The sequence below is a fragment of the Sminthopsis crassicaudata genome, chromosome X (genome assembly GCF_048593235.1).
Source record: "Sminthopsis crassicaudata isolate SCR6 chromosome X, ASM4859323v1, whole genome shotgun sequence".
Taxonomy (NCBI): domain Eukaryota; kingdom Metazoa; phylum Chordata; class Mammalia; order Dasyuromorphia; family Dasyuridae; genus Sminthopsis; species Sminthopsis crassicaudata.
The window spans coordinates 60,594,394-60,620,007 of NC_133623.1; the positions used below are offsets into that span (position 1 = coordinate 60,594,394).

The 25,614-nt window shown below is 41.8% G+C and overlaps 1 protein-coding gene across 2 annotated transcripts in view; it reads left to right on the forward strand.

Annotated features, from left to right (window-relative positions):
• Positions 1 to 25,614, forward strand: part of TMEM255A (transmembrane protein 255A) — a 95,128-nt gene that overhangs the window by 39,130 nt on the left and 30,384 nt on the right. The window contains exons 3-7 of one of the 2 annotated variants that reach the window (XM_074278082.1): positions 7,259 to 7,321; positions 10,147 to 10,236; positions 13,283 to 13,351; positions 14,165 to 14,253; positions 22,836 to 22,898. In XM_074278082.1, the coding sequence (XP_074134183.1) occupies positions 7,259 to 7,321; positions 10,147 to 10,236; positions 13,283 to 13,351; positions 14,165 to 14,253; positions 22,836 to 22,898 (374 nt within the window). The remainder of the gene's footprint in view (positions 1 to 7,258; positions 7,322 to 10,146; positions 10,237 to 13,282; positions 13,352 to 14,164; positions 14,254 to 22,835; positions 22,899 to 25,614) is intronic. The other variant, XM_074278083.1, reaches the window with a different exon arrangement.

Consider the following 25,614-nt stretch of genomic DNA (forward strand, 5'->3'; position numbering starts at 1 on the left):
TGTCATTTACCTCATAACTGAGTCAAAAGCAAATATAGAGTGTGGGAAGGTCATAGGATCCTAGCTCTGGAGCTGGAAGGAAGCTCAGAGACTATTGAGAGCACCCCCCCCCCATTTTACAGAAGAAGAAACTGAGGGCGGGTTAGTGATTTACCCAAGGTCATACAGCAGAGGTAGGTTTTGAACTTGTATTCTTTAACACACCCCCTGCCCAAGTTCATCACTTTTTCTACTCTAGCATTGTAGCTGAGGAGATTCAAAAGCAGGCAGTTATTCATTGAAGGTCACAGGATTGCAGATGATCAAGGCTGAAAGGGACCTCGGGGATCATCTAGTTTAGTCCCCCTCTTATTGTTTCTCCTTCGTTCTCTAAGAGGACCGTGACATCAGGGAGGGAATGCCATGACACGCAAATGAATCAGATTTAAGTGAGGGAGGGCTGAGCAAGGTCCCCTGCCTCACTTTCCCCTCTAGAGCCATCTGGCTCCAGTGATCATATAGAGATTAGGGCGACTCTCAAGAATTTAGTCCCCCTATTTTACAGACAAAGGAACTAATGAAGCAATTATCCAAGGCCAGCAGCCCAGCTAGTGAGTAGTGAGCAGACACAGCCCCAGCTCTTCCAGAGTTTGCTGCCAGGAAGGGGTTTTTTCCCCCTTTATCTCATCTCCCTCCCTCAGCAGATCACAAATCAATGGGGGCTAACTTCTCTTAGAAACCTCAGAGAGCTTCTGGAAGTAGTGGGAAAGTGAGCAAGATTTGTAGACTTTATTAGATGATTATATTTCATCCTGTGTCCTTGTTCCATCGTGTCTGCTAAACAAATTAAGCCTTGGCCCTCAAATGGGGCCAGGGAGCCTAGAAGTAAATGAAGTCTTCAGGAAAGTGGCAGCTAGGTGAAACAAGTTACATAGATCTTTTTAGATAATTCGATTTCACCTTGTGTCTTGGTTGCTTCTATCTTGTCTGCTTCCATCTGCTAAATCAATTAAGCCTCATTCTCTGAGTAGGCTCGGAGAGTGTAATATCTGTCCATGAAGGACCTGGAGATCAGCAACTGACTGAAAGGATGTGTGTGGATTTCATTATATTGATGTCTCAAGTCTTATGACATTAGGTAGTTGCCACAGTAATTAGCCACGGCCGTAAGTCCAAGAAGTTAATAAAACAAGACAAGACTGTGGATTCACTTTAAGTAAATAGTGGGGGCAAGGATAATTTCGCTGTGACTTTCAGAATGGGCTGTGTTTATATCTTAGCCAATGGCAAGAAATATCCCTAACTGTTCAAAATACACACTAGTTCCCATTCTAGAGAAGAGAATCTATTATCCAGGTTATCAGAGAGAGTGCTGTATTTCTTGGGAAAAAATGGAAGTGCTTCAGGGAAGAAACAAAATGGGAAAATGGTATAAAGAGGTAGAGGACAATTCTATCCTGTCAGATTGGAGAATGTGATACAGAGAAGGAAGGAGAGAAGAAGGACTTCTGAACAGCTGGAGCAATATAGAAACTTCCCATAAGGCAGGTACTGGGCTACCATGGGAAGAAGTGGCTCCTTGTGTTCCAAAATATGATGCTGTGCATATCCTTTGACCTAGCAATACCACTACTAGGCATGAATCTCAAAAGAGATTTAAAAAAAAAAAAGAAAAGGACCCATATGTACAAAAATACTTATAGCAGCTCTTTTTTTCAGGGCAAAGAATTGGAAATTTAAGGGATATCCATCAATTAGGGAATGGCTGAATAAATTGTGGTATGTGATTATGATGGAATATTATTGTTCTATGGGAAATGATGAGTGGGATGCTCTCAGAAAAACCTGGAAAGTCCTCTATGAACTCAAGCAAAGTGAAATGTCCTGTTTACAAAGTAATAGAAATACTGTGGGGTGGTCAGCTGTAAATAATTTTGCTATTCTCAGCAATACAGTGATCCTAGACTACTCTGAAAAATGGAATCCATACCCAGAGAAAGAACTGTATTTAAATACAGATGGAAACATACTTTTTTTTTTACTTTGTGTTTCTTGAGGGTTTTTTTTTTGGGGGGGGGGGGGATTTATGTTTTCTTTAGAAATGTGATTTTTATGGAAATGTTTTGTGTAATTTCACATGTGCCTTCTCAATGGGAGAGATAGTTCAAAACCAATCCATTACTTCATGTGTCAGGGAATTCAATGATTCCTGCAAGTTTTGAAGTCCTACAACAGTCTCATCAACAATTTTTGATGTTCATTGAGTCAATTGCCATACTCATAGGGTTAACAGTCATCCTTTTTCAGTGGCATGTGTAGTCAGAGATGGAATCTAGAACTCAAAGTTTTAAAAACAAATGTAAAAGATCATTTTATGTATAACTAGGAAAAATAAAATTCACAAGTAACAGTCAGACGACTCTTAAAACAACAACAAAAATAAAATGTAATGATATGGCCTCAGAGGTGAAAGGTCATACAGTAATAAAGGAAGAAGACACAGGTAATAGTGGTTGGTGACATTCTACCCAGGGTCCCAAAACAGTTATTTGTTGAACTGACATAGTATTGATGTAACATATAAATAAGACTTACATATATAATGTATGCTATAGCAGACTTACACCCGAGAATTTCAGGGCACAGATCTGGAACGTGAAAGAGCTCTATTCAAGAACTCTCAAATCTGATGACCATCACCTGCTTCTTGTGATTTCATGTAGAGACAAACAATACCCACGAATTGAAACTAGAGAATATTCCTATGTTTTATGAAGTCCCAGGCAAAACTCCAAACCTCAGAAACACAAATGGTGTTTTCATCACTGTTGACAATTAAAGGTAGGGGATCCAGGAGAGAAAGGCAGATTGCATTTGGTAATGGGATTTGGATTTCCAAACCACAGCTTGATATGTGAGATTGGTGGGTTCTTGACAAATGGTGGAAGGCACCTAACACAAGGGCCTGTAAAAACATTTTCTCCTGTAAAAAAGAGGACAAACCTGTATAGTTCTGATAAGCCTAACTAGAGAGAAGCAGGTATAACACAGAAAAAAGAGTAGCCTAATAGGGGACCCATTAATCTGTAAGGTACATAATCCAAGAAGAGAGTCAACAATAAAACCTATGGTTGCAGATGTCTATATAAAGATAACCAAAGAATGGGCAGTAAATAGGGTGAACTTGAGAGCTTAATGCAGTAAGGAAATTGAGCCCTTGTGGGCTGGCTCATGTTTGTGGCTAGATAAGTAGAAGGAGGTGTAAGTAGCATTGTATTTTAAAAATTGATGTTGATATGAGAAATCTAGCAACTGGGGATCAGGGGGAATCATGATGGGGAACATATGGCTAAGATACCAATGGAGTTAGAAATAAAAGTAATATGTATATGAACAGACCACCTGGACAGCAGGAGGAATCGGATGACAGGTTTGGCGAAAGATCACAAAAATCTGGCATAATATAGTGATGATGCTCTTCAAATGGAGACTGGGATAGGAACTAGATTTAGGATTTCATCGATATAGGGATCTCTCAGGCAAAGAAACTCTTGTCTACCAATGCAGGTCTGTACCTTCTGTGTAGCTCATAGTCTAAGACCCAACTTCTTAAACTGTGATTTGAGACTTTATGCGAGATCTCATAACTGAATGTGGGGATTGTGAAATTCTGATTTATGTTTGATTTGTATACCTTATATGTGGAATCATGTAAAAAATTTCTCTAGTGAAAGGGGGTCTTTAATGGGAAAAGTTTTAGAAGCCCTGGTCCAAGAACCTGGGGCTCTAAGAGATTGAATGACTTAATAAAGGTCACAAAATGAGGATATATCAGAGATGAGATTTGCTGTTTATATTCTCTCTTTCAAAATTTTGTAACTTGATTAATGATCATTTTGGCCTTCAAAAAGTAGAAAATGCAACAGGGCAATTGCTTGCCAAGAAATGCCAAGGACTTTCAGGGCAAGTGACCCTTTCATCATAGAATATTCTTTTTTGTTTGCTTGCTTTAGTTTTTGTTTTTGTTGTTAATGATAGTTTTTATTTTTAAAATATACGTAAAGATAGTTTTTGACATTCACCCTTACAAAACCTTGTGTTCCAAATTTTTCTCCCTACACTCCTCCCCTAGACAGCAAAGCAATCCAATAAATGTTAAACATATGCAGTTCTTCTATACATATTTCAACACTTAGGCTGCACAAGAAAAATAAGATCAAAAAGGAAAAAAAATGAAAAAAAAGAGAAAAGCAAGCAAACAACAGTTTAAAAAGGTAAAAAATACTATGTTGTGATTCACATTCAGTCCCCACAGTCCTCTGTCTGGATGCACATGGCTCTCTCTGTCACAAGTCTATTGGAATTGCTGAATCACCTCATTTTTTAAAAGAGCTATGTCCATCAGAATACATCCCCATATAGTATCATTGTTCCCGTGTACAATGATCTCCTGGTTCTGCTCATCTCACTCAGCATCAGTAAGTCTCTCCAGGCCTCTCTGAAATCATCCTGCTGGTCATTTCTTACAGAGCAATAATATTCCATAACACTCATATACCATAGCTTATTCAGCCATTCTCCAACTGATGGTCATCCCCTCAGTTTCCAGTTTCTTGCCTCTACAAAAAGGGCTGCTACAAATATTTTTGTACACATCATAGAATATTCGAGTAAAGTAAAGGACTTGTAAATCTAGGGTTTGGGAGAGCAGAGTTCAAAAGGCTTCAAGAAAGGGATAGGATTCAATGGATTAGTATTTTTCAGGGAAAATTACAAAAACAAGGACCTCCTGAAGAGACTGAGATACACAGGGAACTCACTGATGAACAGATCTGTTAATGACTTGTAGAAAATCCTAGAGCAAAAGGAAGTCAGTAAGGATGACTACAAAAGAGAGGCTAGAAAAATAGTGTCAAAAGCTATATCTCCTTATGAGCTGAAGTTGAGGAGGAAAGCTAAGGATGCCTAAAAGGGTTTTAAGAAATTCTTTCTGGGGAGAAAGAGGAGGATAAAAAGAAGGGATAAGATCACTGTTTGGGATGAATGGGTAGATGGATGGAAGAACAAATAACGAACTGTGATGAGACAGCACTTAATTTGCATTTTGCTTCTGTTTTCTCTTCTAAGGAGAATGATCTTTGGAATGAAATATAAAACCAAATTGCTTGGGGAGTGGAAACTCAAGATAAATGGAGAGGGTCAGATAGTATCTCATTGCCCTGCTGAACTTAGGACAGTAGTCCGGAACGAACTATGACTGGAACGTTGATAGAATTTGCCAATGTCATTGCTAAATCACTCTGAGAGGTCTTTGAAAGATCTTGAAGAATGGGCAAAGTGTCCCATAAAGGGACTGAAAGTCCCAAGAATAGGAGTTTGGCTTTTTTTTTTTCAGATAAAATTTAGAATACATTATTATGGGTGATGGTTTATAAAGACTTTAAAAAGAAAATAGTGATCACCAAAAGCTAACATGGTTTCATCAAGGCAGAGTCGTGCCAGAGTAATTTCCTTTTCTTTAATGGGCAGAGTTAAAAGGCTAATGGATCAGGGGAGTATCGGAGATATAACACACTTAGTCTGTCAAGCTATCCTGTAGACAGAATGGAGAAATGAGAACTGAATTTGGAATTGTTTGAAGAGACCCCAAGAAAAGTTATTAGAGAATCAGTGTCAGCTTACTGTGAAGTCCTCTAAATGGAGTACCCCAGGAATGCGTCCTTTCCCTTGTGCTGTTCAGCACTTTGATCAGTGATTTGGATGACATTATCGATGGCATCAAGTTTGGGGATGACACAGAGCTTGTAAGGGTAGTTACACACTAGATGAAAGTCTCTATCTCAAAAGATATCACATGTTAGAATCTGCACCTGAAAGAACAAGATAAAATGAAAGGGGGAAAATGTAAATTTCTGTACGTGGTTGAAAAATCCATTTCCCAGTCGTAGGATGGGGCCAGACAGTAGCTCTTATGGAAACGTAGTTGACCAGATGAGCCAATGGAGGCAACTCCCAAAACATCTAACATGATCCTGGGTTGCATCCAGAGGGTCCTGGTGGCCAGGATGGTGGAGGTAATAATTGTAGTTAATGAGCCGTGGCCAGACCGTACTTACAGTATCATGTTCACCTTTGAGGAAAGACATGCTAGAATGGGCCTAGAAGAAACTGATCAGATAAGGGAGAAAGACTGGAGAAGACAGGATACGAGGTTTGGAACTAGAGATGTTTAACATAGAGGAAAGAAGACTCAGCAAAGAGTCTCTTCAGATACTTAAATGGAAGCAGCCTTAGACATGTTCTTCTTGACTCCCGAGAGCTGAACTACTTACGTGGTCCATAATGGAAGATATTGCTGATCAGGCTCAGAGCAAACCTCTGAGATCCTTTAGAACTTTTCAAGTCTCTGATTCTCCCCCAAGGCTTCTTCTCGGTTCCAAAGAATTTCTCTTGTGTTTGTCACCAAATACCCCTCTCTTGCGCCGATGTTTCCCCACTCAACATTTCTCTACATCTGTTTATTGTTGGGAGACTTTTGGAGGCAGGTATTGCTTTGATTCTGTCCATTGTTGCTCCAGGCTGTCTCATATACAACTCTCCTTGAAAGATTAGACATTCAGGCTTTCACCGATGACAGCCCTTCAGTCAGCAAGTCCATTAGCAGGTATTTATTAAACACTATGTGTTAGTCCCTCTGCTGGGTGCTGCACAAACACGCCATCTCCACGAACCAAGAATTAAAAGGAACGAGAACTGGGAGAAGTTTATGCAGAGCGAATACGTGTATGTTACATGAAGTCATTTCCCTTCAGTCCGGGGGTGGGGCTCGTACCCCCAAGACATGTTTGTCAAACGTTAGGGGAAATATTCTTCCATTAACTACCTTAGCCGGACAGGCAAATTAGGGGATGGTTTGGACTGCATTTGTACCAGTTTATTTACCTCTTTCCCTTTAATGCTCAGTACATCAAAAGGGTACTTAAAGAAAACAAAAAATCCCTACCCAGCAGTTGGCCTTAATGACAAAAGAGTAAACACAAGCATAATTTATTTACTTAACCATTTCTATTTTGATATATCAATGACCCCTAATGGAGACCAAAGCTATCATTGGTTCGATATAGAAACCATTAAGTTCCAGAACTCAGATACAATTTGCTTTCTTGCTGGTCACCGGTGGGCATTTACCCCCTGGAAGCTAGTGGCAACTTAGGTAATTAACTGTGACATTCACTGAGTGTTTTTTCTAAAGCGATGTCATCTGTTTTTGTTTTTCCAGCTTGGTTTTGGATCATTTCTCGGAATCATCGGCTCAAACTTAATTGAAAATAAAAGGCAAATGGTAAGTTTGTTAGCAGTGGCATTAAGAGCCAGCGAGGGCTTTTATATCTTCCATTGATGTACGATTATGATATAGGCTTGATACAAAGATAATTCATATTCAGCTTAGAAATAAATCCGGGCCTCCTTGAAACAGAAATACATTTTATGAAAACTTTAATGGAGATACACCATTGAGTGGGCCATATAATACTCATTCTCGAGAGCTTAAGGGCTTACAAAGTGCTTTTTTCACCACTCTGTGAGATAGGTAGTATCGTCATTGTCACCGTTTTATACATGGGGAAACCAAGGGTCAGAAAGGAAGAATGATTTGCCCAGGGTCATACAGCTAATAAGCATCAGAGGCAGGATTCCAACCTAGGTCTCCAGGTTCCAAGTTCAGAACTTTCTCTTGTTGTTTAGTCATTCAGCTGAGTCCAACTCTTTGAGACCCCCCCATAGGCAATATCGCATTGATACAGTCCATGTGCTTTTCTGGGCAAAGGTGCTAGAGTGATTGGCCATTTCCTCCTTCAGTGAATTAAAGATGACAGGTTGAAGTGACTCACCCAGGGTCCCACAGATATTGTATCTGAAGCTGGGTTTGAACTAACTCCAGGCCCAAGGCTTTATCCACTGATGCACCACCTAGCTGCCTCACTTTCTACTGCATCACACTGTATTTCTCCTGAAGAGGAGTTACCTCAATTAAATGGAGATGGACCCCCAAAACTGCCATATTTGAGTATCACTAAGCAAATTATTAGCTTTCTATTTCCTTTCCCCCAGAATGCCCTCAGCCTTTTATCCTTGGGGATGCTTCTTTTAGTTTGTTTTCTTGGTGATTGGGGGCCACATTTTCTGAAGGATAGTAAAAACTAGAGCTCAACCAGAATGGAGTGACTGGGATGAGGAGAGGGACTCCAAATGGGCATGTCAGAATCAGTTGAAGGGACCAGGGAAAAGAAGCCTGGGGATGTTTGGGGGAAAGAGGGCATTTGATGTATTTGTTAGGTATGGCCCTAGAGGGTAGAACCAAGAATAATGGAGGAAGAAAGTGGTCTTTCTCACAGGGAGGCAGATCTCAACTCAGAACCTGAGGAAGATCTTTCTTCCTCTTGACATAGTAGGAGAGAGTGAAAGAAGTCAAAGCACTGAGTGTAGATGGCTTGCTCAAGTTGAGTTAAGGGGAGGGAAGATACAGAAGGAGAGCTAGCAAGCAAGAGAGCCGGAGTGGGCGTTTTGTAAGGGCCAGAAGAGATAGGGGCATTTTTGTAGGCAGAAAGAAAGGAGCTGATAGGGAGGGAGAGATTGGAGAGATAGTAGGGATGGGAGAGGGAGTAGTTTACCAGAAAGTGAGATAGGATCAGGGATGCATGCAAAGGAGATTGCTGTGGCAAGGAGAGGGCCTGCCTCTTCATGAGAGATAGAAAGGGGGAGATGAAAGGGGAAGAGTTCTGACTGATAGGAGGTAAGGAGGTAAGAAGAGAGAGCTCTCCTTGAATGGCTCAGTAAAATATGAGGAAAGGTCTTCTATGGAAAGCTTGAAGAGGGCTGAAAAAGTTTGAAATAGCCACTGTGGTGAGAGAGAGCAAATTGATTCAGAGTATAGAAGAATTGCCTTACAGTGGAAGCCCAGTTAAGACTTAGGTAGGGCAGCTAGGTGGCGCAGTGGATCGAGCACCAGCCCTGAAGTCAGGAGGACCTGAATTCAAATCTGGTTTCAGACACTTAACACTTCCTAGCTGTGTGACCCTGAGCAAGTCACTTAACCCCAGCCTCAGAAAAAAAGAAAAAACAAAACAAAACACGTAGGTTACTTAAATCTATAGTAGACCTAATCACCAGGGTTTGGGGACCATCTCTAGATGCCTCTAGTTCCATGTGAACAGGACTGTAGGAAAATGATGACAGCAGTAATCTGACACTGCTGTTGTTTAGATGCGTCCAGCTCTCCATGACCCCTTTTAGAGTTTTCTTGGCAAAGATACTGGAGTGGTTTCCCAGCAACAATGATAGGTGAGGAAATTGAGGCAAACCAAATTAAGTGACTTGACCAGGGTCACACAGCTAGCTAATAAGTATCTGAGGCTGAGTTTGAATTCAGGTCTTCCTGATTTCAGCCCTGGCTCTCTATCCACCACAATGCCGACTAGCTACCTGGGGCTTGGTGAAGCATGATTATATATAGGAAGGGGGGAAAGAGAGTGAGTATAGAGAATAGTGGAATTGAACTGATTCATCAAATGATGGAGATAGGGAAGGCAGGGGAGTATATAACTCATGCAGGGAGGAGAGCATCTTGGGAAAAGGTAGTATAGGGATTAGAGGTCACAGAGAAGATGAAGAACAGGATTAGGGTTTGTAAGACAAAAGGAAAGATGGAGTGATAGAAGGTCATGATGAGTTAAAGGAATCACAAGTTTCATCTTGCTCCTGTCAGATTGGCATAGCCAAAAATGATAAATATTGGAGAGAGAACAAAAAGAAAGACATACTTATGCATTATTGGTGGACCTGTAAATCTAGCCAATCATTCTGGAAAACAATTTGACATTTGACCAAATGCCAAATCATCAAATTGTGCATACCCTGTAACCTCGAGGTCCCAGTTCTTAAAGTACATGCCCCAAGGAGGTCAAAGACAGAAATAAGCCCTCTCTTCACCCTACTTCCTGTCCTAGCCTTTGCAACATTTTTTAAATCATTTCTTCATAAGACTGGAATTAAGCTTTACAGTTCAAAGGGAATTCCCGTTCTCCAGAAGCTCCAGTGATTGGTTAACAAGTAACCCTAACTGTTTTGTCTGTCCTTCTCCTCTTCCCTCCTCTTTCCCCACTGCAGTTGGTGGCCTCCATTGTCTTCATCAGTTTCGGCGTGATTGCTGCTTTCTGCTGTGCTATTGTGGACGGGGTGTTTGCAGCCCGGCACATCGTGAGTATATGAAAGGGAATCCTGCAGATACGTACTGAACGCTTGCTGTATGAACTGTGCTAGGCTGAGGAGCTTAGGGAACTCGCCAGAAAAGGGAGATAGGGCCCAAGTCCTCACAGGGAGCTGAAAACTGTCAGCACGCTCTTAGGAAAGCAGAGCACCTAAGCGTTAAGTAAAGACAGGGGCTGGCCTTGGTAAGAGGGCCGAGATAAGTGAGCTTACTTAGCATCTGGGCTGTTGGAGCCATTTCTCTTCTTAAGTCCCTGTCCGATTGGGGCCCAGGCAATGGGGCGAGGAGCAGAAGTCACAGCTGGATGCCCTTTTTTTCCTCTGGGGAGGTTCAGGATAATATTTAGGCCAGGTGTCCTTCCCCATCAGTAGAGCAATTACCCGTTAAAGCCCCTAAAACCTTTCTAGATTACCCCAGAGACCAAAGCCCCAAGCAAACTAAACCCCAAACTAAACTCAATAGTCATGTTTACGAGCCCTAAAAGGCTGTTTTTGTGGTTTTCCAAAACTAGCTTGAGCCTCAGCTCTTTCTATAGCCTCCCCTGGACTGTGAACTAGCTTCTCTTTCCATGCGCTACCCATTGTGCTTTCCTCTATTTCCCTATCCCAATTCATCACTAGCCATTGAGAACAACTCTGCCCCCCTCTGCCCCCTCCCCATATTCTCCTATTCCCATCCCCCTTAATTTGATTCCATCTGGCTCTTAATCCTACCCTGCCCACTCTTGTCCTTTGCCCTTTATGAGTGAGTAAACTGCCCTTCACCTTGAACCTCTTCCTCTCACCCTTGTTTCCATCTCTTAGCCCTTACCAAGACCTGGTTTTGCTCTGATGACACCGAGCCCCTGACTTTCTTCTCCAGTGGTGGCTATCCCTTCTTTCACACATTGGGGTTTGCTGGGAAATGTTTAACAATTGGCTCTCCCCCCAAAAAATTGTGTGTGGTATACTTTTAAGTTTAATTTGCATTATTAGCATTTTTGCCATCATTTTCTTATTAAAGTCGCCCAAAGAAAAAATCAGGCTCTGATTTGTAGCACTTGCCAATTTCTGAGGTAGAAATGGCCACAGTGAAAATTGGGCAGTCACCTTTTGAGAGCCAGTTTGAGCTTGCTCCAGCACACACCCCCTTTCACCTTGGGCCCGGAAGGAAAATTTGAAGACTCCTGCTCTGTTCCTTCCAAACTTACCCCCTTTAGTTCCTTCACTCAGCAAACTTTCATCCTTTGAAGTTCCCTCAAGTCAAAATTCTTTTTATTCAAAATTATGGTGACTATGGTGGTCATTCTTCCTCCTTTCTCAAAGAGCTCAGCACCTTGCTCATCATCTTCCTCTTCTCCCCAGCTCCTGCCCTTATACTAGGGGATTTTAAGATTTCTGTAGCCACTCAGAATCCCTTCTCTTCCCTTAAGTCCCATGAGCCACTTTTTCACTCAGCTTCATCCACACATTGAGACACACACTATTTCTAGCCCTTACCCACAAGAGTTCCACTTCCCCGATTAGAAATTCTGACTTTCCCCTAACTAACCTTAAATTCCTACCATTCTCCCTATTATTTCCCTGCTTTTAAGCCTATTTACCCACATCAACATTTTGAATTTCTTGCCAGGCTGGTACCCCTGCTCTGACTTTGTGTTCCTCTCTCTCAACCTTAGCTCAGAGGCTAATCGAAATTCTATGGAGTTCTTTCTCCCTTCTCGAATCTGTGGCCCCATGGCCCATGATCAAATAGTAGTCAAAATTGCCTCTGAATGGTTCCCATTATTACCCCACTCACTGAGGGACCTTTTTCAAGACTAGATAGTCTACCTCCCTGCTCTAGATTGAGGGGCCTTCGGTCCCCTAAGGAAGGCCAGCCCTGCTAGGTACGCTTGCTGTACACCTTGTTCCCATTGACTTCAAAACCGAACTTCGTGAAGAAGAGTGGTCAACGTTTCCATGGGGCTTTCAGGTCAAGCACTTAATGCTTGACACCTCTGAGAAGACTCTCCAATGTTTATGGTAAATAACTGGTAGTCAACCAGACTCAGTCATCCTGACCAGTACCAGCAACAGATATATACTGCCAAACTGATCACGTGCTGAGGGGCTGGGAATGCTCATTACAAATTCAAGATGGAGTCACTTATGTCAAGAACGCTCCTGTGAAAGGAGAAGCCGGCACAGGAGAAGGTATCAGGATGAGCCTGATTTGTCCTAAAGAGCCAGTAAGTGACTTCTGCCATGACTACATCAGTGGCTTTGTCATCGGAAATCACTCTCGGGATTGATTTCAAAAGCTGGATTGTTGAAAACATCCAGATCTCTGGTTTCTGGGCTTTGCTTAAGCCAGTGGACCCCATATCACAGAACTTGTTCAGGTGCTTGTTGAGGGAGTATCCTTCCTTCTCCTGAACTTCCCCTCGGTAAAGACAAATCCACTCGCCTTCTGTCCATTGACACCCTACAACCTTAGTTGGACTTCTTTATAACAGCCTCAATTGGCCACTTCTTCTCTCCATCACATTTCTCTGTCCCCCCTACTCATCTAGGCAACTAGGTGGTACAGTGAATGATGTTGGAGTTAAGAAAACCCGAGTTCAAATCCTTCCCAAAACTTATTAGCTATATGACCCCGGGGAAGTCATTTAATTTCTCTCAGTCTCAGTTTCCTCATTTGTAAAATGAGGATTAATAATAGTACCAAGCTCACAAATCAAATAAACGAGACAAGTACTAGTTGTTATTAAAAGTCAGCCAAGAGAAAAGGCAAAATCCAAGTTATCACGTCCTTTTCAGTGTGCCTTTGGGATGCCCCGGGTAGGAAATAGTTGACTTGGGGTTCTGGGGTCCCCTCAAATGTGAGGGACATTTCACCCTTATCACTGACTTGGTTGCTGCTTCCTGAAAAGCACAGGCTTCTCCTCATGTGGTCCTCCTCTTCCTGTTCCACTCAGTGCCATGCACGTGTGTGTGCCTCCGTTATTGCTAAACCAAACTCCCCGGTCTGCTCCCTCAACATCCAACACCTTAGCCTTTATTCTGCTTTTCCCAGGATCTCAAACCTCTCTATGCGAACCGTTGTCACTACTACTCCAAGACATCCCAGAAGGAATCTGAGGAGGTAAGACTATCCTCCCCATTCCCAAATCTCTCCCCAACCCCTTCCTTCCTACAGGACTAGCGCTGGTCTTTTGGGGGAGAATCTGCAGCTAGCTGTCTGGGCTGAGGAGCCAAGGCCAGCTTTCTGTCCCCACGTGGCCCACATAGCTTCACTCTGCTCCGGAGCCAGGCTGCGCCCCTGGCCCCGGCCGGTTACAACCCAGGTACGTGATCCTGGCCACGAGAGGGACAAGGTGAGAGTGTGCATGGCTCAGGGGCCAAGACATCTCCTAGCCCTGGAAACCCAACTCCGAGGGCGTTGCCTTGGTATGGCGGGCCGGTGCTGCCATCTTGGTTCATGAAAGACGGCATCCGCATGCTGGCAGAATTAAAGTAGCCCAAAGGTCCTCTCGGCATGGCATGGTAGGGTCGGTTGGCTTCCTGGACCTCCCTCCTCTCGCTTGCCCTGCTCTCCCTTGTGAGTGTTGCTGTCTCAGAGCTTCTCTCTCTCTTTCTCTCCAAGCATGCGGGGTAGGTGGAGGGAGAGGTACACGGGATGTTGTTCCAGCTTCTCAGAGAGGATGGCAAAAGGACTGGCACTTCCCATTTCCCCTGCTAATTCAAATCCTCCCTCCAGTTTGAGAATGGACATCCTCAACCATCCAGCAAGCAGCCTCTTCCAGCTCCAGGCCCAGACATCTAACACCCTCATCCGTTTCATCTCAGGATTGTTGCTTGCAAGAAATCCTTACTAATGGCCTCCATCTTCATTAACACTCCTTCCAGGTTCCGTTCCTCCCCCTTTCTTGCCTAAACTACCTGTCTTCCCCTTCAGGTGAACTGCCTCCGCGGCAACCAAGGCTATTGCAAATCCAGGATTCGGGGCAACACCTGCTTCTGCTGTGATCTCTACAACTGCGGCAAGTAAGTACCGGGCCTGGGGCACGCTGGGAAGGGAGTGGGAGTGAGTTGGCCCTGGAAGGGAGGAATGGCCGCCCCCATTCGGCCAGCCCTGTGCTAGGCACTCTGATGAGGGCAGCTTTCAAAGAACTAAAGGATGTGGTCACAGATTCAGTCAGTCACAGAGCTCGCAATTAAACTCGCCATTAACGTTCCAAGCTTAGAATACTACATTGGGGAATTGGAAGGGGCTACACGGGGAATCTATCCCGATCCACCCATGATAGGAATCTCCACCGAAAGATTCCTGATCAACGGTCCTGCAGCCTCTGCCACGGAGAGCCCACCACCTACTGGGGCAGCCCAGGCCACCTTGGGACAGCTTGGATTATGAGGAAGCTTTTCCTGACATCAGGCTTAAATTGAGCCTCAAATCTGGGCCCAAACCCCCAGTGATTTAGTCTAGGTGGAGCTACAGATAGGTGGAATATGTCAGCCAAGTAGTGTCAACTGTATATGGAAAGCCAGGGGGGACATGGCACAATCAACAGGCATTTATTAAGCACAAGCTGCATACCATCACTGTCCTGGATGTTGTTGGCAACATAAAGGCAAAAGCTTTCTCCTCTCACAGAGCTTACTTTCTAATAGGGGGACACAAGAACACATCTAAGTATGTTTAGAATAAATCTCAAGTTAATAAAAACAAAAGTAAATACTAGATAGATTGGGAGGAGAGGAAGGAGCATTTGGAGGGTGGGATGGGGATCTAAAAGGGCTTCCCATAAAATACGATGCTTCAAATGCGTCTGGAAGGGAAACCCAGAGGAAAGCAACAGGGAGATTGTTCCAGCAGAAGCCATGTGTGGACCTTGAAATGGTACGGTTTAACCTCTATTATGAATCTTGTTATTGTTTCATCTCCAGGATTCTTCTTGCAATTATTCAGGGAGCTCTTAGATCTTTGGCTTAGCTCTTGCCCCTTTCTTTCCAAATCTGCTTATCCAAAATTTGGATTTTGTTTGCTCTGTGTTATTGTTCGTTAGCCCCCTCCCACTACAGGAGCAGGAGGGGAGAGTGTTTAATAGTCAGTGCTCCTTGCTTTCTTAGAAACACTATTTCACTAGTTTGAAGATGAGATTTAAAGAATCCTGATCTTTCTTACGATTACTTTTTCTGTTTCTATTTCTGTTACTATTGCTCCTTGCCCTTTCTTTTTTTTTTTAATAATAGCTTTTTATTTTCCAAATGCGTGCAAAGATGGTTTTCAACATTCACCCTTGTAAAACCCTGTGTTCCAACTTTTTTTTTCCCTCTCTCTCCACACCTCCCTCCTTAGACGCCAATCAATCCAGTCTAGGTTAAATATGTGCCATTCTCCTATACATATTTCCATAATTATGCTGCACAAGAAAAACCAGATTAAAATGTGGAAAAATAGAAAGGAAGGGGAAAAAAGCAAAAAGGTACAAATATTATGTTGTGATCCATATTCAGTCCCCACAGTGCTCTCTTTGGGAGCAGATGGCTCTCCCCATCACAAGTCTATTGGAACTGGCCTGAATCTCCTCATTGTTGAAAAGAGCCACATCCAAAACACTTGATCAGCACATAATCTTGCTGTTGCAACAATGGTTCAACTCGCTTCCCTCAGCATCAGTTCCGTCAGTCTCTCCAGGCCTCTCTGAAATCCTCCTGCTGGTCATTTCTTACAGAACAATAATGTTCCATAACCTTCATATTCCTGTTCTTTGCCACTACAACAAGGGCTGCCACAAATATTTTTGCACTTTTCCCCTCTTTTATGATCTCTTTGGGATACAGGGCCAGTCCCCTGCCATTTTTCAACATAGTCAGCTGAACATTTGCTGTAAATCTGCTTTATGATTTCTCAAATACTTGAATCGGACCAGCCCAGACTATGAGATTCTTGACCCTGGCCTCCCATAAGTCCACATGGGATACTCCCAGTGTCCTGGGGGCCTTCCTTGCTTTCTTTGGATAAGAATGGAATATACCAGCATCCAGCCGTTAGCGTAACCAGCGCATCTTCTTTTTCACTCAAATATTTTTTAATAACTTTGATTTTTCTACTTCTTCATATTTTTGCGTCTCTTATAAGCTAATACTCACTGTCTGCCTTGGGATTTCATTGCCTCTGAGGAAATGCTCATTTTCAATTCTTCTAAGATAGTAAAGTTCCATATCCCATGAAATCAGTATTAAAACGATGGACCTTGGTTTCTGGGGGAAGTTTGGAACACTTAAAATTAAGCTGTCTCCCAAAGGCAATCCTCCTAGTTCTCTTCTTCCTATTAAGGTTTATCTCAAGGTGTATTTTTTCAAGAACCTTGAAATGGTATACACAAACATATGTACAAAATGTTATTTGCACTCATACAAAAATATTTTAACAATTAAATTTCAACAAATGGGGCAAACTGAGGCAGATCTCCAAGCAAAATAGCATTTGTTAACTGGGACATGCTACTCATCAATAAATGGGTTGATGACTTGGCTCTGTTGTTGCCAAGACCCTGAGCGAAAGGACAGGTTTAGGGGAGTACAGAACAAAGAGCAGAACAGGATAGATGACATCATGGAATTAAGAGAAACATGATTGGTTACTAAGCTGAGGCCCAGGGAACAATATGATTGGTTGGAAATTTGGTAATGGGGGCTAACAACAACCCCCCCCCATTCTTCTCTCATGAGACTAAGAAGTGCTCTTTGTTTGAGTCCAGGTATAAGATAGTAGCCCAGAGTTTTGGATAGCAAACAAATATCCTTGAAGGTGGTATAAATATATCATGTCCAAACTCCCTTTCTGTTTACCCACACTTCCCAAGGTTAGCAAAATTCTTCAAGGCAAGGAGAGATGTTTTACAATTTAACCTGTTATCAGCCTGCTGAATCCTGAACTCAAGTTCATTTTTTATTTCTTAACAGTGTTATATATACTTTTTTATTGAAGTTTTTTATTTTCAAAACACATGCCAGAATGATTTTTCAACGTTGACCCTTGAAGAACCTTGTGTTCCAATTTTTCCCTCCCTTCTCCCCATCCTCTCCCCAATATATGTTAAACATGATAAAAATATGTTAAATCATATATATATATATATACATATATATATATATGTGTGTATATATATATACATATTTAGGCAATTATCTTGCTGCACAAGAAAAATCAGATCAAAAAATTTTAAAAATGTGAACTCAAGTTCAGAGACAAAGAACTCTGATATAAAGCAGTTACAGGACAAAATTAATTGTAAATAGGTTCAATAAGAAAATGATATAGATTAGACAATATTGTATTTAACATATACTTTAATATATTTAACATATATTGGTCAACCTGCCCTCTGGGAGAAGGGGTGAGGGGAAGGAGGGGTAAAATTGGAACAAAAAGTTTGGCAATGGTCAATGCTGAAAAATTACCCATGCATATATCTGGTAAATAAAAAGCTATAATAAAAATTAAAAAGAAAATGATACAGGATCAATCTTAATCTTCTCACAGATTTACTCTGAGGTTTGTGTAGATATATAAGGTGTGTGTGTGTACTTACACACAAATACACACAGAATGAGACTCAATGGGTTATCCTTAAATCGGGATATCGTAATTTACACAAATAGGCAACCTTTGTCCACAGAGATTTTTCTGGGTATCTCGACAGCAGGCCAAACTCTGATCTCATCCAGGGCTTGGGACGGTCAATATATCGTATGCAAATAGAAGTGTCTGGAGAGCCTCACTCACAGTCTCTCTAGAGAATCACCCTCTATCTTGGATGTTAGCCTAGATCCCTTCCATGCACCTTGGCTGAAGAAACAGCTCTCTGTTTTCTGCCTCTCCTCTTATTAATGATCGAAGGAGCTATGATTAAACCTTTCCCATTATATCTCATCTAATTTTGATGCGGCGAAGCCCCCTTGTTGCAGGGCAGTATTTAAGATCACATTTTCACCATCAAGTCAAATGCTTTTTTTATAGTCCCCAAGCAGTAAGCACAGCAGGAGCTTATTTTCTCCAGCTTCCATCGCATAATGGTAGAGATGTGGTGTACTATGAAATATCACTTGCAGTAACCTGCCTTTCCCATCTAATGCCCCCATCAAGAATGCCGTCCATGTGCGCAAAGAAGATTCTCATAAAATATTTATATAGATGGGAAACTAGGCATGTAGGTTGGTCATTATTTATGTTCTCTCAGTAACCCTTGTTTTGGATAGTAATAATAAACCCTGAGATTTTTTTCCAGGCTTTTAGTATCTTCCTCTCCATCAGATAACCTTCAGAATTGATCCCTTGCTACTCCCATGATTAGACCCCTCCTGATCTCATCCAGATCTCCTCTGGGTATATACTTGTTCTGGCTGGTGTTTTTTTTCATTTTTGTTCTCTTTGATATCATTCTTTTCTCCTCTGTGGGCCAGTCCAAAAGACTATCAAATCAGAGTACAAGTGTGATGACTCCACTCTTTAATGCTGAAAAGAGTGTGTAGCAAATATATCTGTTTTACAGCTCTCTTTATATGATAAAATACACCCATTTTGCAGACCTCTTCCCTTTGTTATTCCTCATCCAGCAGCATCCTTAAATGGCCCTTAGTTTTGCCTTCTTGGGGTCTCTTGGCTAAGATTTCTTTAAATTGGTTCTTTTTTTTCTGTTTTATGAGGGGATACTGATCATAATCTTTTCCCATCCTTTCCCATAAGATTTTTTTTTTTAATTTTTTTTTATTATATATATATATATATTTTATAATATTATCCCTTGTATTCATTTTTCCAAATTACCCCCCCTCCCTTATTCCCTCCCCCCGACGACAGGCAATACCATACATTTTACATGTGTTACAATATAGTCTAAGTACAATACATGTGTGTGAATATCATTTTCTTGTTGCACAATAAACATTAGAATCCGAAGGTACATGCAACCTGGGCAGACAGATATTAGTGCTAACAATTTACATTCCCCTCCCAGTGTTTCTTCTCTGGGTGTATCTACCTCTGTCCATCATTGATCAACTGGAAGTGAGTTGGATCTTCTTTATGTTGAAGATTTCCACTTCCATCAGAATACATCCTCATACAGTATTGTTGTTGAAGTGTACAGTGATCTTCTGGTTCTGCTCATTTCACTCAGCATCAGTTGATTTAAGTCTCTCCAGGCCTCTCTATATTCCTCCTGCTGGTCATTTCTTACTGAGCAATAATATTCCATAACTTTCATATACCACAATTTACCCAACCATTCTCCAACTGATGGACATCCATTCATCTTCCAGTTTCTAGCTACAACAAAAAGAGCTGCCACAAACATTTTGGCACATATATGTCTCTTTCCACTCTTTAGTATTTCTTTGGGATATAATCCCAGTAGTAGCGCTGCTGGGTCAAAGGGTATGCACAGTTTGATAACTTTTTGGGCATAATTCCAGATTGCTCTCCAGAATGGCTGGATTCTTTCACAACTCCACCAGCAATGTATTAGTGTCCCAATTTCCCCACATCCCCTCCAACATTTGTCATTATTTGTTCCTGTCATCTTAGCCAATCTGACAGGTGTGTAGTGGTATCTCAGAGTGGTCTTAATTTGCATTTCTCTGATCAGTAGTGATTTGGAACACTCTTTCATGTGAGTGTCCCATAAGATTTTATAAATAAGTTTATATTCTAAACCAGCATTGCCCTTGGCTGCCACATCTGACTGGGATGCATTTTAAGCAGTTTTGTATCTCTCTGTTCTGACAACTGATTTCCACCAGTTGAATTTTTGTATGAAATAATAGTAATGGTGCTAATGTCTTTTCTTCTCTCTGTATCCCATTCTTGCATGAATCACGTGTCTAAAGAGGTCAGGTTGGAGTTGTTTTAACTATACATATCTTTTTTTTCTCATTTTTTACTCTTTCTTCTCCATATGTATTGATTTTGATCTCTTTCCAGATGACTGATTGAAGAATTACTTCCCCATCATAATCAGTCATTTCTTGTCTATTAAAATCTACCCAATTTCATTTTTTATTATTCAGTTTAATTATTAGGGGCTGTCTATCCAATATCTTTTTGCCATCTTCACTTATCTTCACCTTTTGCGCTGAAGTCACCAGAGCTGGCTCATTTACTTTCTTTTGGCCAAATAGAAGCATTCTTTGCTTTTGATTCTCTCTGGTTTTTCTGCCTTTCTGCTCTTCTATTTTTTATATTTGTTTCTCACTAATTCTGCCCAGCTTTGCCAAAGGGCCCCATGTCTCTTGCTCCTAGGGTCCCGGTATCACAATCTTCTTAGTGACTAATTCACTTGGTCTTGTGGCATCTTACCAATTTTCTAGTTCATTTCTCCCCGTGTCACTTGAAAACAAAAGACATTCAAGCAAACGGCATTGTAAATAAAGTGAAAATGACTTCCTGCTGATCGCCCCACGTTCTCCTCCTACTAAAACATTTGCAGTCCCTATAAAGCATATTGGGTACACTCAAACATCTCCAGGTATACGCCATAAGTGTCATAATTTAGAATAAAACATGGTCTGTCAAAAGCATTTATTAAACTCCTGCTGTGTGCAAGGCACTGTGCTGAGTGCTGAATACAGGTAATCATCCCACCTGTTTTACAGATCTCTTCCCTTTATTATTCTTTATCCAGCATCATCCTTAAATGGCCCTCAGGTTGACTTTGCCTTATTTGGGGTCTCTTGGTCAAGATTTCTTTAAATTGGGTCTTCTTTTTTCTGTTTTATGAGGCGATACTGCTCATAATCTTCTCTCATCCCTCCCTATAAGATTTTATAAATAAGTTTATATTCTAAAGCTTTATTACATGTAGGTAATCCAACGCAAAGCTTTCAACTTTGTCAACATTTATTAAATATCTACCATATCCAAGGCACTAAAGCCAGATGTTGGGAATAGATGCAAAGACAAAAACAAAATCATTCCTCGGTTCTTATATTTTTTCGAGTGGCTTACAATATATACACAAGTAAATGACTGCAAAGTAAGGTAGCTTGGTCCCTGGCACTTTGCTGGTGCCATTTTGTTCTTTTTGATGTCATTTCTGTTGGCAGCTCTGTCAAGATACCCTTGGTATCCTCAGATGTACCCAGCTACATTCTTAATCCCCGACGCTCAACATCCTTAATGTCAGTCTGAATTGAGAGCATGTGGGTAGCCCACAGTGCTTATTTCTAGCTCCAGGACACATAGGTGACCTCTACTCCCTCACCCATCCCAAGATCCTCTACCACTGAGGGTTTTTGGCAGGAATTAGGCTGCCTCTGGGTTCAGTCTTCCCACAACCCTGTCCCGACAGAGATTCCATTTGGGCTAGGAAAGACTCAGTAGCTTTTCCTTACCCACCAGCACTTTGGCCCCTCCTCATCTGAATTGGGCTCTGGACCTTCATTTATATGAGCCATTGCTTTGTGGCCAAATTTAAATCCTGCCCTTGACACCTATTGGCTACCTACTGGCTGGTTGACTCTGGGCAAATCATTACCTCTCACTGCCCCACCAATTCTCTCAGACTATAAGTTACAGAATGGATGCCCATCTCCATCGGTGGAGGGAATTACCTTAATGGGAGTTCCTTGACCAATGAAATCTTAGGCATGATTCAAAAAGCTCTGCTCCTGAGAGAGTGTTTTATTACTTGCAAAGGGTTTTATGTACAATAGCCCTGTTACTGTTATGGAGATTATTCTCCCCATTTTACTGATAAGGAAACTGAGGCAGAGACAGGTTAATTGACTTGCCCACAGTCACACAATGCCTGAGGCAGCACTAAAATGGCAAGTCTTCATGACTCTGGGTCCAGCAGTCAGTTCACTAGGCTACCCTGTCCCAAAATGGACTCTGTCATCCTTTGAATCCATCAGTATTTCCATACAATCAGTTTTGCTTCACATAAAGCACAGCATTATTATCTATAAAAGTATAAAAGAGAAAAAGAGGACAATTGTGTTCTAGATCTGGGGTCTAGATTGATTTAGAACAGGAAAAAGCATCAGATGCTCTCTACCTTGATCCCTTCATTTTATACTAAAGTGGAGGGAGGAGACCTAGCCAAAGACACACAGGTAGAGAATGTTGCAGCTAGGATTTGCACCCAGGTCCTCTGCCACCCTTCTTTTGATAAGACTCGGTTGGAATGTCATATCAGGCAAGGAGCCTGGAAAGGTTGCTCACTGTCAGCCTCAGAATACTTTTATGATGAGCTTAGCAAATTGTGCTGAATGGTGAGCCCTTCACTCACACGCAGGTAGGGAACTTCCTTCCCGTTGGACCGCTTCGGCGGCCTCTTCCAAGGACAAGGTCACTTTAGAGATCGGCCCCAGCTGTTCTGTGGGGAACTTGCAGTCTGTTCAAGGCCCGAGAGTCAGGAAGCAACAATCCCATAATAGAAGGAAAACATCTCTGTGGAACAGCCGCTGTCCAGTACCAAGGTTTTTTCAGGCCAGCTAAAATTCAAACCTGACCACAAGGACTAAATATAGCTGATGATGAGCCCCCAGGGCCGAGGGACCGTGATTTTGCCTAATGCGTGCGTATATGTCTTCCTCACCTATTTTTAATCAATTGCCAGCTCCCCCAGCACATTTCCTGGAAAGAAGGCCAAGAAGAAAAATATCGGGAGAAAAACGACCAGGTAGTCATTTGTATGGTGCTATGGAAACAATTTCCACCGCTCTCTGCCCGCCGAAATTCGCCAGAGTCAGTGGGACACAGGACTGTGTGATTGGAGTGGCACAGACTAGGAGAAGAGGCGTAGAGCTGGGAGGGACCTGACAGACCATCGACTCCGGCTCTCTTCCATGGGGGGTGGGGGGAGACTGAGATTCAGGGAGAGGAAGTGATCTGTCTAAATCATACGTAGACTCCTCCATCTAGAGCCGGAAGGGACCTCAAGGCCATCGACCCCCACTCTCTCTAATTTTAGACATGAGGAAACTGAAACTGAGAGGATTTAAATCATTTGCCCAAGGACTGACACATTTAGCAAGTTTGAAAGATAGGTTTTTAACCCAGTCTTCCTAACTCTAAGGCTGACACGCTATGTCACGGCGGGTGCCTTTGAGAAAGAGCCGGCATCGTCTCCCGCCTCAGAACCGCAGCCCCACACTCGCAAGAGATTTGTGAAATTGTCTGGTCCAAGCCTTTCACTTGACAGAGAGGGAAACTGAGGCGCAAAGAGTTTCCTTAATACAACTCTGTTCCAGGCCAATATAGACTAGACACTGACCCAGACATAGTGATCAGTTTCCCCCAAGATCAGACGCACGAGTTGAGATCAAAAAAGAGGGAGACAAATACAGGTTACTCATTCTGGTGATTACTCCAAGAAGCAGCTAGGTGACCCGCTGAATGAACACCTAGGCTTTGAGTCAGGAAGACCCAAGTTCAAATGTGACCTCTGATATTGATTAGTTGTACAAAACTGGGCAAGTCACTTAATCTTTCTCAGCCTCAGTTTCTCCAATTGAAAAATGAAGATAATAATAGCACCTAACTCACAGAGTTGTTATCAAAATCAAATGGCATGTATATATATATATATATATGTGTGTGTGTGTGTGTGTGTGTGTGTGTGTGTGTGTGTATTGTATATATATATATAGATATAGATATATATATATATACACATATATATACATATATATATACACATATATATGTATAGTGTATATATATACATATATGTATATATATGTGTGTGTATTGTATATATATATATACACATATATACATATATATACACACATATATATGTATAGTGTATATATATATATATATACATATGTATATATATATATGTGTGTTGTGTGTAAGTCCTTTATAAACCTGAAAGTGCTATACAAATGTTAGGTATTACTAAATATAATAATATGTCATAAAATGTTAGCTAACAGCTAACATTTAAAAAAAAAAATTAACAGCTAATTGTTGCTGGCAGCGTGGCATGGCAGATAAGCACTGGACTTGGAGTCAGGAACTCCTAAGTTTGAATCCTGCCTTAGACTTAGCAGCTGTGTGACCTTGGGTAAGTCACTTAACCGATGTCTGCCTCAGTTTCCTCATCTGTAAGTTGAGGGGACTGAGCCGAATAATATCTCAGGACCCTTTCAGGTCTAAATCTAGGATCCTATAATCCTAGTAGATTGAACCATTCAGTGAATTGCACCATTCATTCACCAAAGTTTTATTGAGTGCCTACTATGTGTACAAAATATGCAAAAAAAAAAATTAGACACACACACACACACATACACAGCCTCTGCCTCTGGGAATTCATTTTCTAATTGAGGAAAAAAAAACCATTATGAATATGAAACCATTACTAAGAATACCAGGCAGTATATTTGGGGCCGAGATGGGGGTACAGATTGAACCAGAGGTGGGCAGAGAAGTTTATGTTGTTGCAGAGAACAGAGCGCTAGCTTAGAAAGCTAGAGAAGACTTTGGGAACAAACAGATGGTAAAGGAAGGAACATGAGCAAAGGTTTTGAGTTGGAAGTGAGCATAATATGGCCATGGTCTGGTGAGGAGCCCAGCCTGGCCAGGGTAGAGACTTCATATTGGTAGCTGGTCATAAGTAAACATGGAGAGGTGAGTTGCAACCAGATTGGGAAATTTTTGAATGCCAGGGGAAGTTTGAAATTGAGCACTTAAGGGGGCAGCTAGGTGGCGCAGTGGAGAGAGGACCAGTCCTGAAGTCAGGAGGACCTGATTTCAAATCTGGTCTCAGACACTTAGACTTCCTGACTGTGTGATCCTGGGCAAGTCACTTAATCTCAATTGCCTCAGGAAAGAAGGAAGGAAGAAAGAAAGAAATTGAGCTCTTAGGTACTAGGGAGCCATTGAAAGCTTTTGAGTAAGGGCAAATGTTTTAGGAAGATTAAAAAGCAATTAAGGTACATGGTAAGTGTAAGTAGGATGAAGCATATTTACCCATGATGACTTGCATGTGAGAAGTCAAATATGATTGGTGAGGACATCTGTGACCTCTAGGGATGTGAGCTGGCCTCATGGCAAGTCTCTGAGATGGCAGTTGTTCAACCAAAGGGTTCATTGGGACTCCAGTATACTGAAAGAACTAGAAGGATCCCATCTCTTGGGCTCAGAAGATCCTGGATTGGGAGCTGAGAGGGACCTCCGAGGCCATCAAGACCAATTCTCTCTTTTTGTAAAAGGGGGAAACTGAGGCCTAATGGGGGAAGTGACTTATTCAAAGTCATGTAACTAATAAATAGAGTATCTGAGGCAATATTAAAATTTTAGGCTTTTCTGCCTCCAGGTCTAATACCCTAGCCATTAGAGATCATTAGAGATCCATTAGAGGATCATGCTATGAAGGATTCACGAAG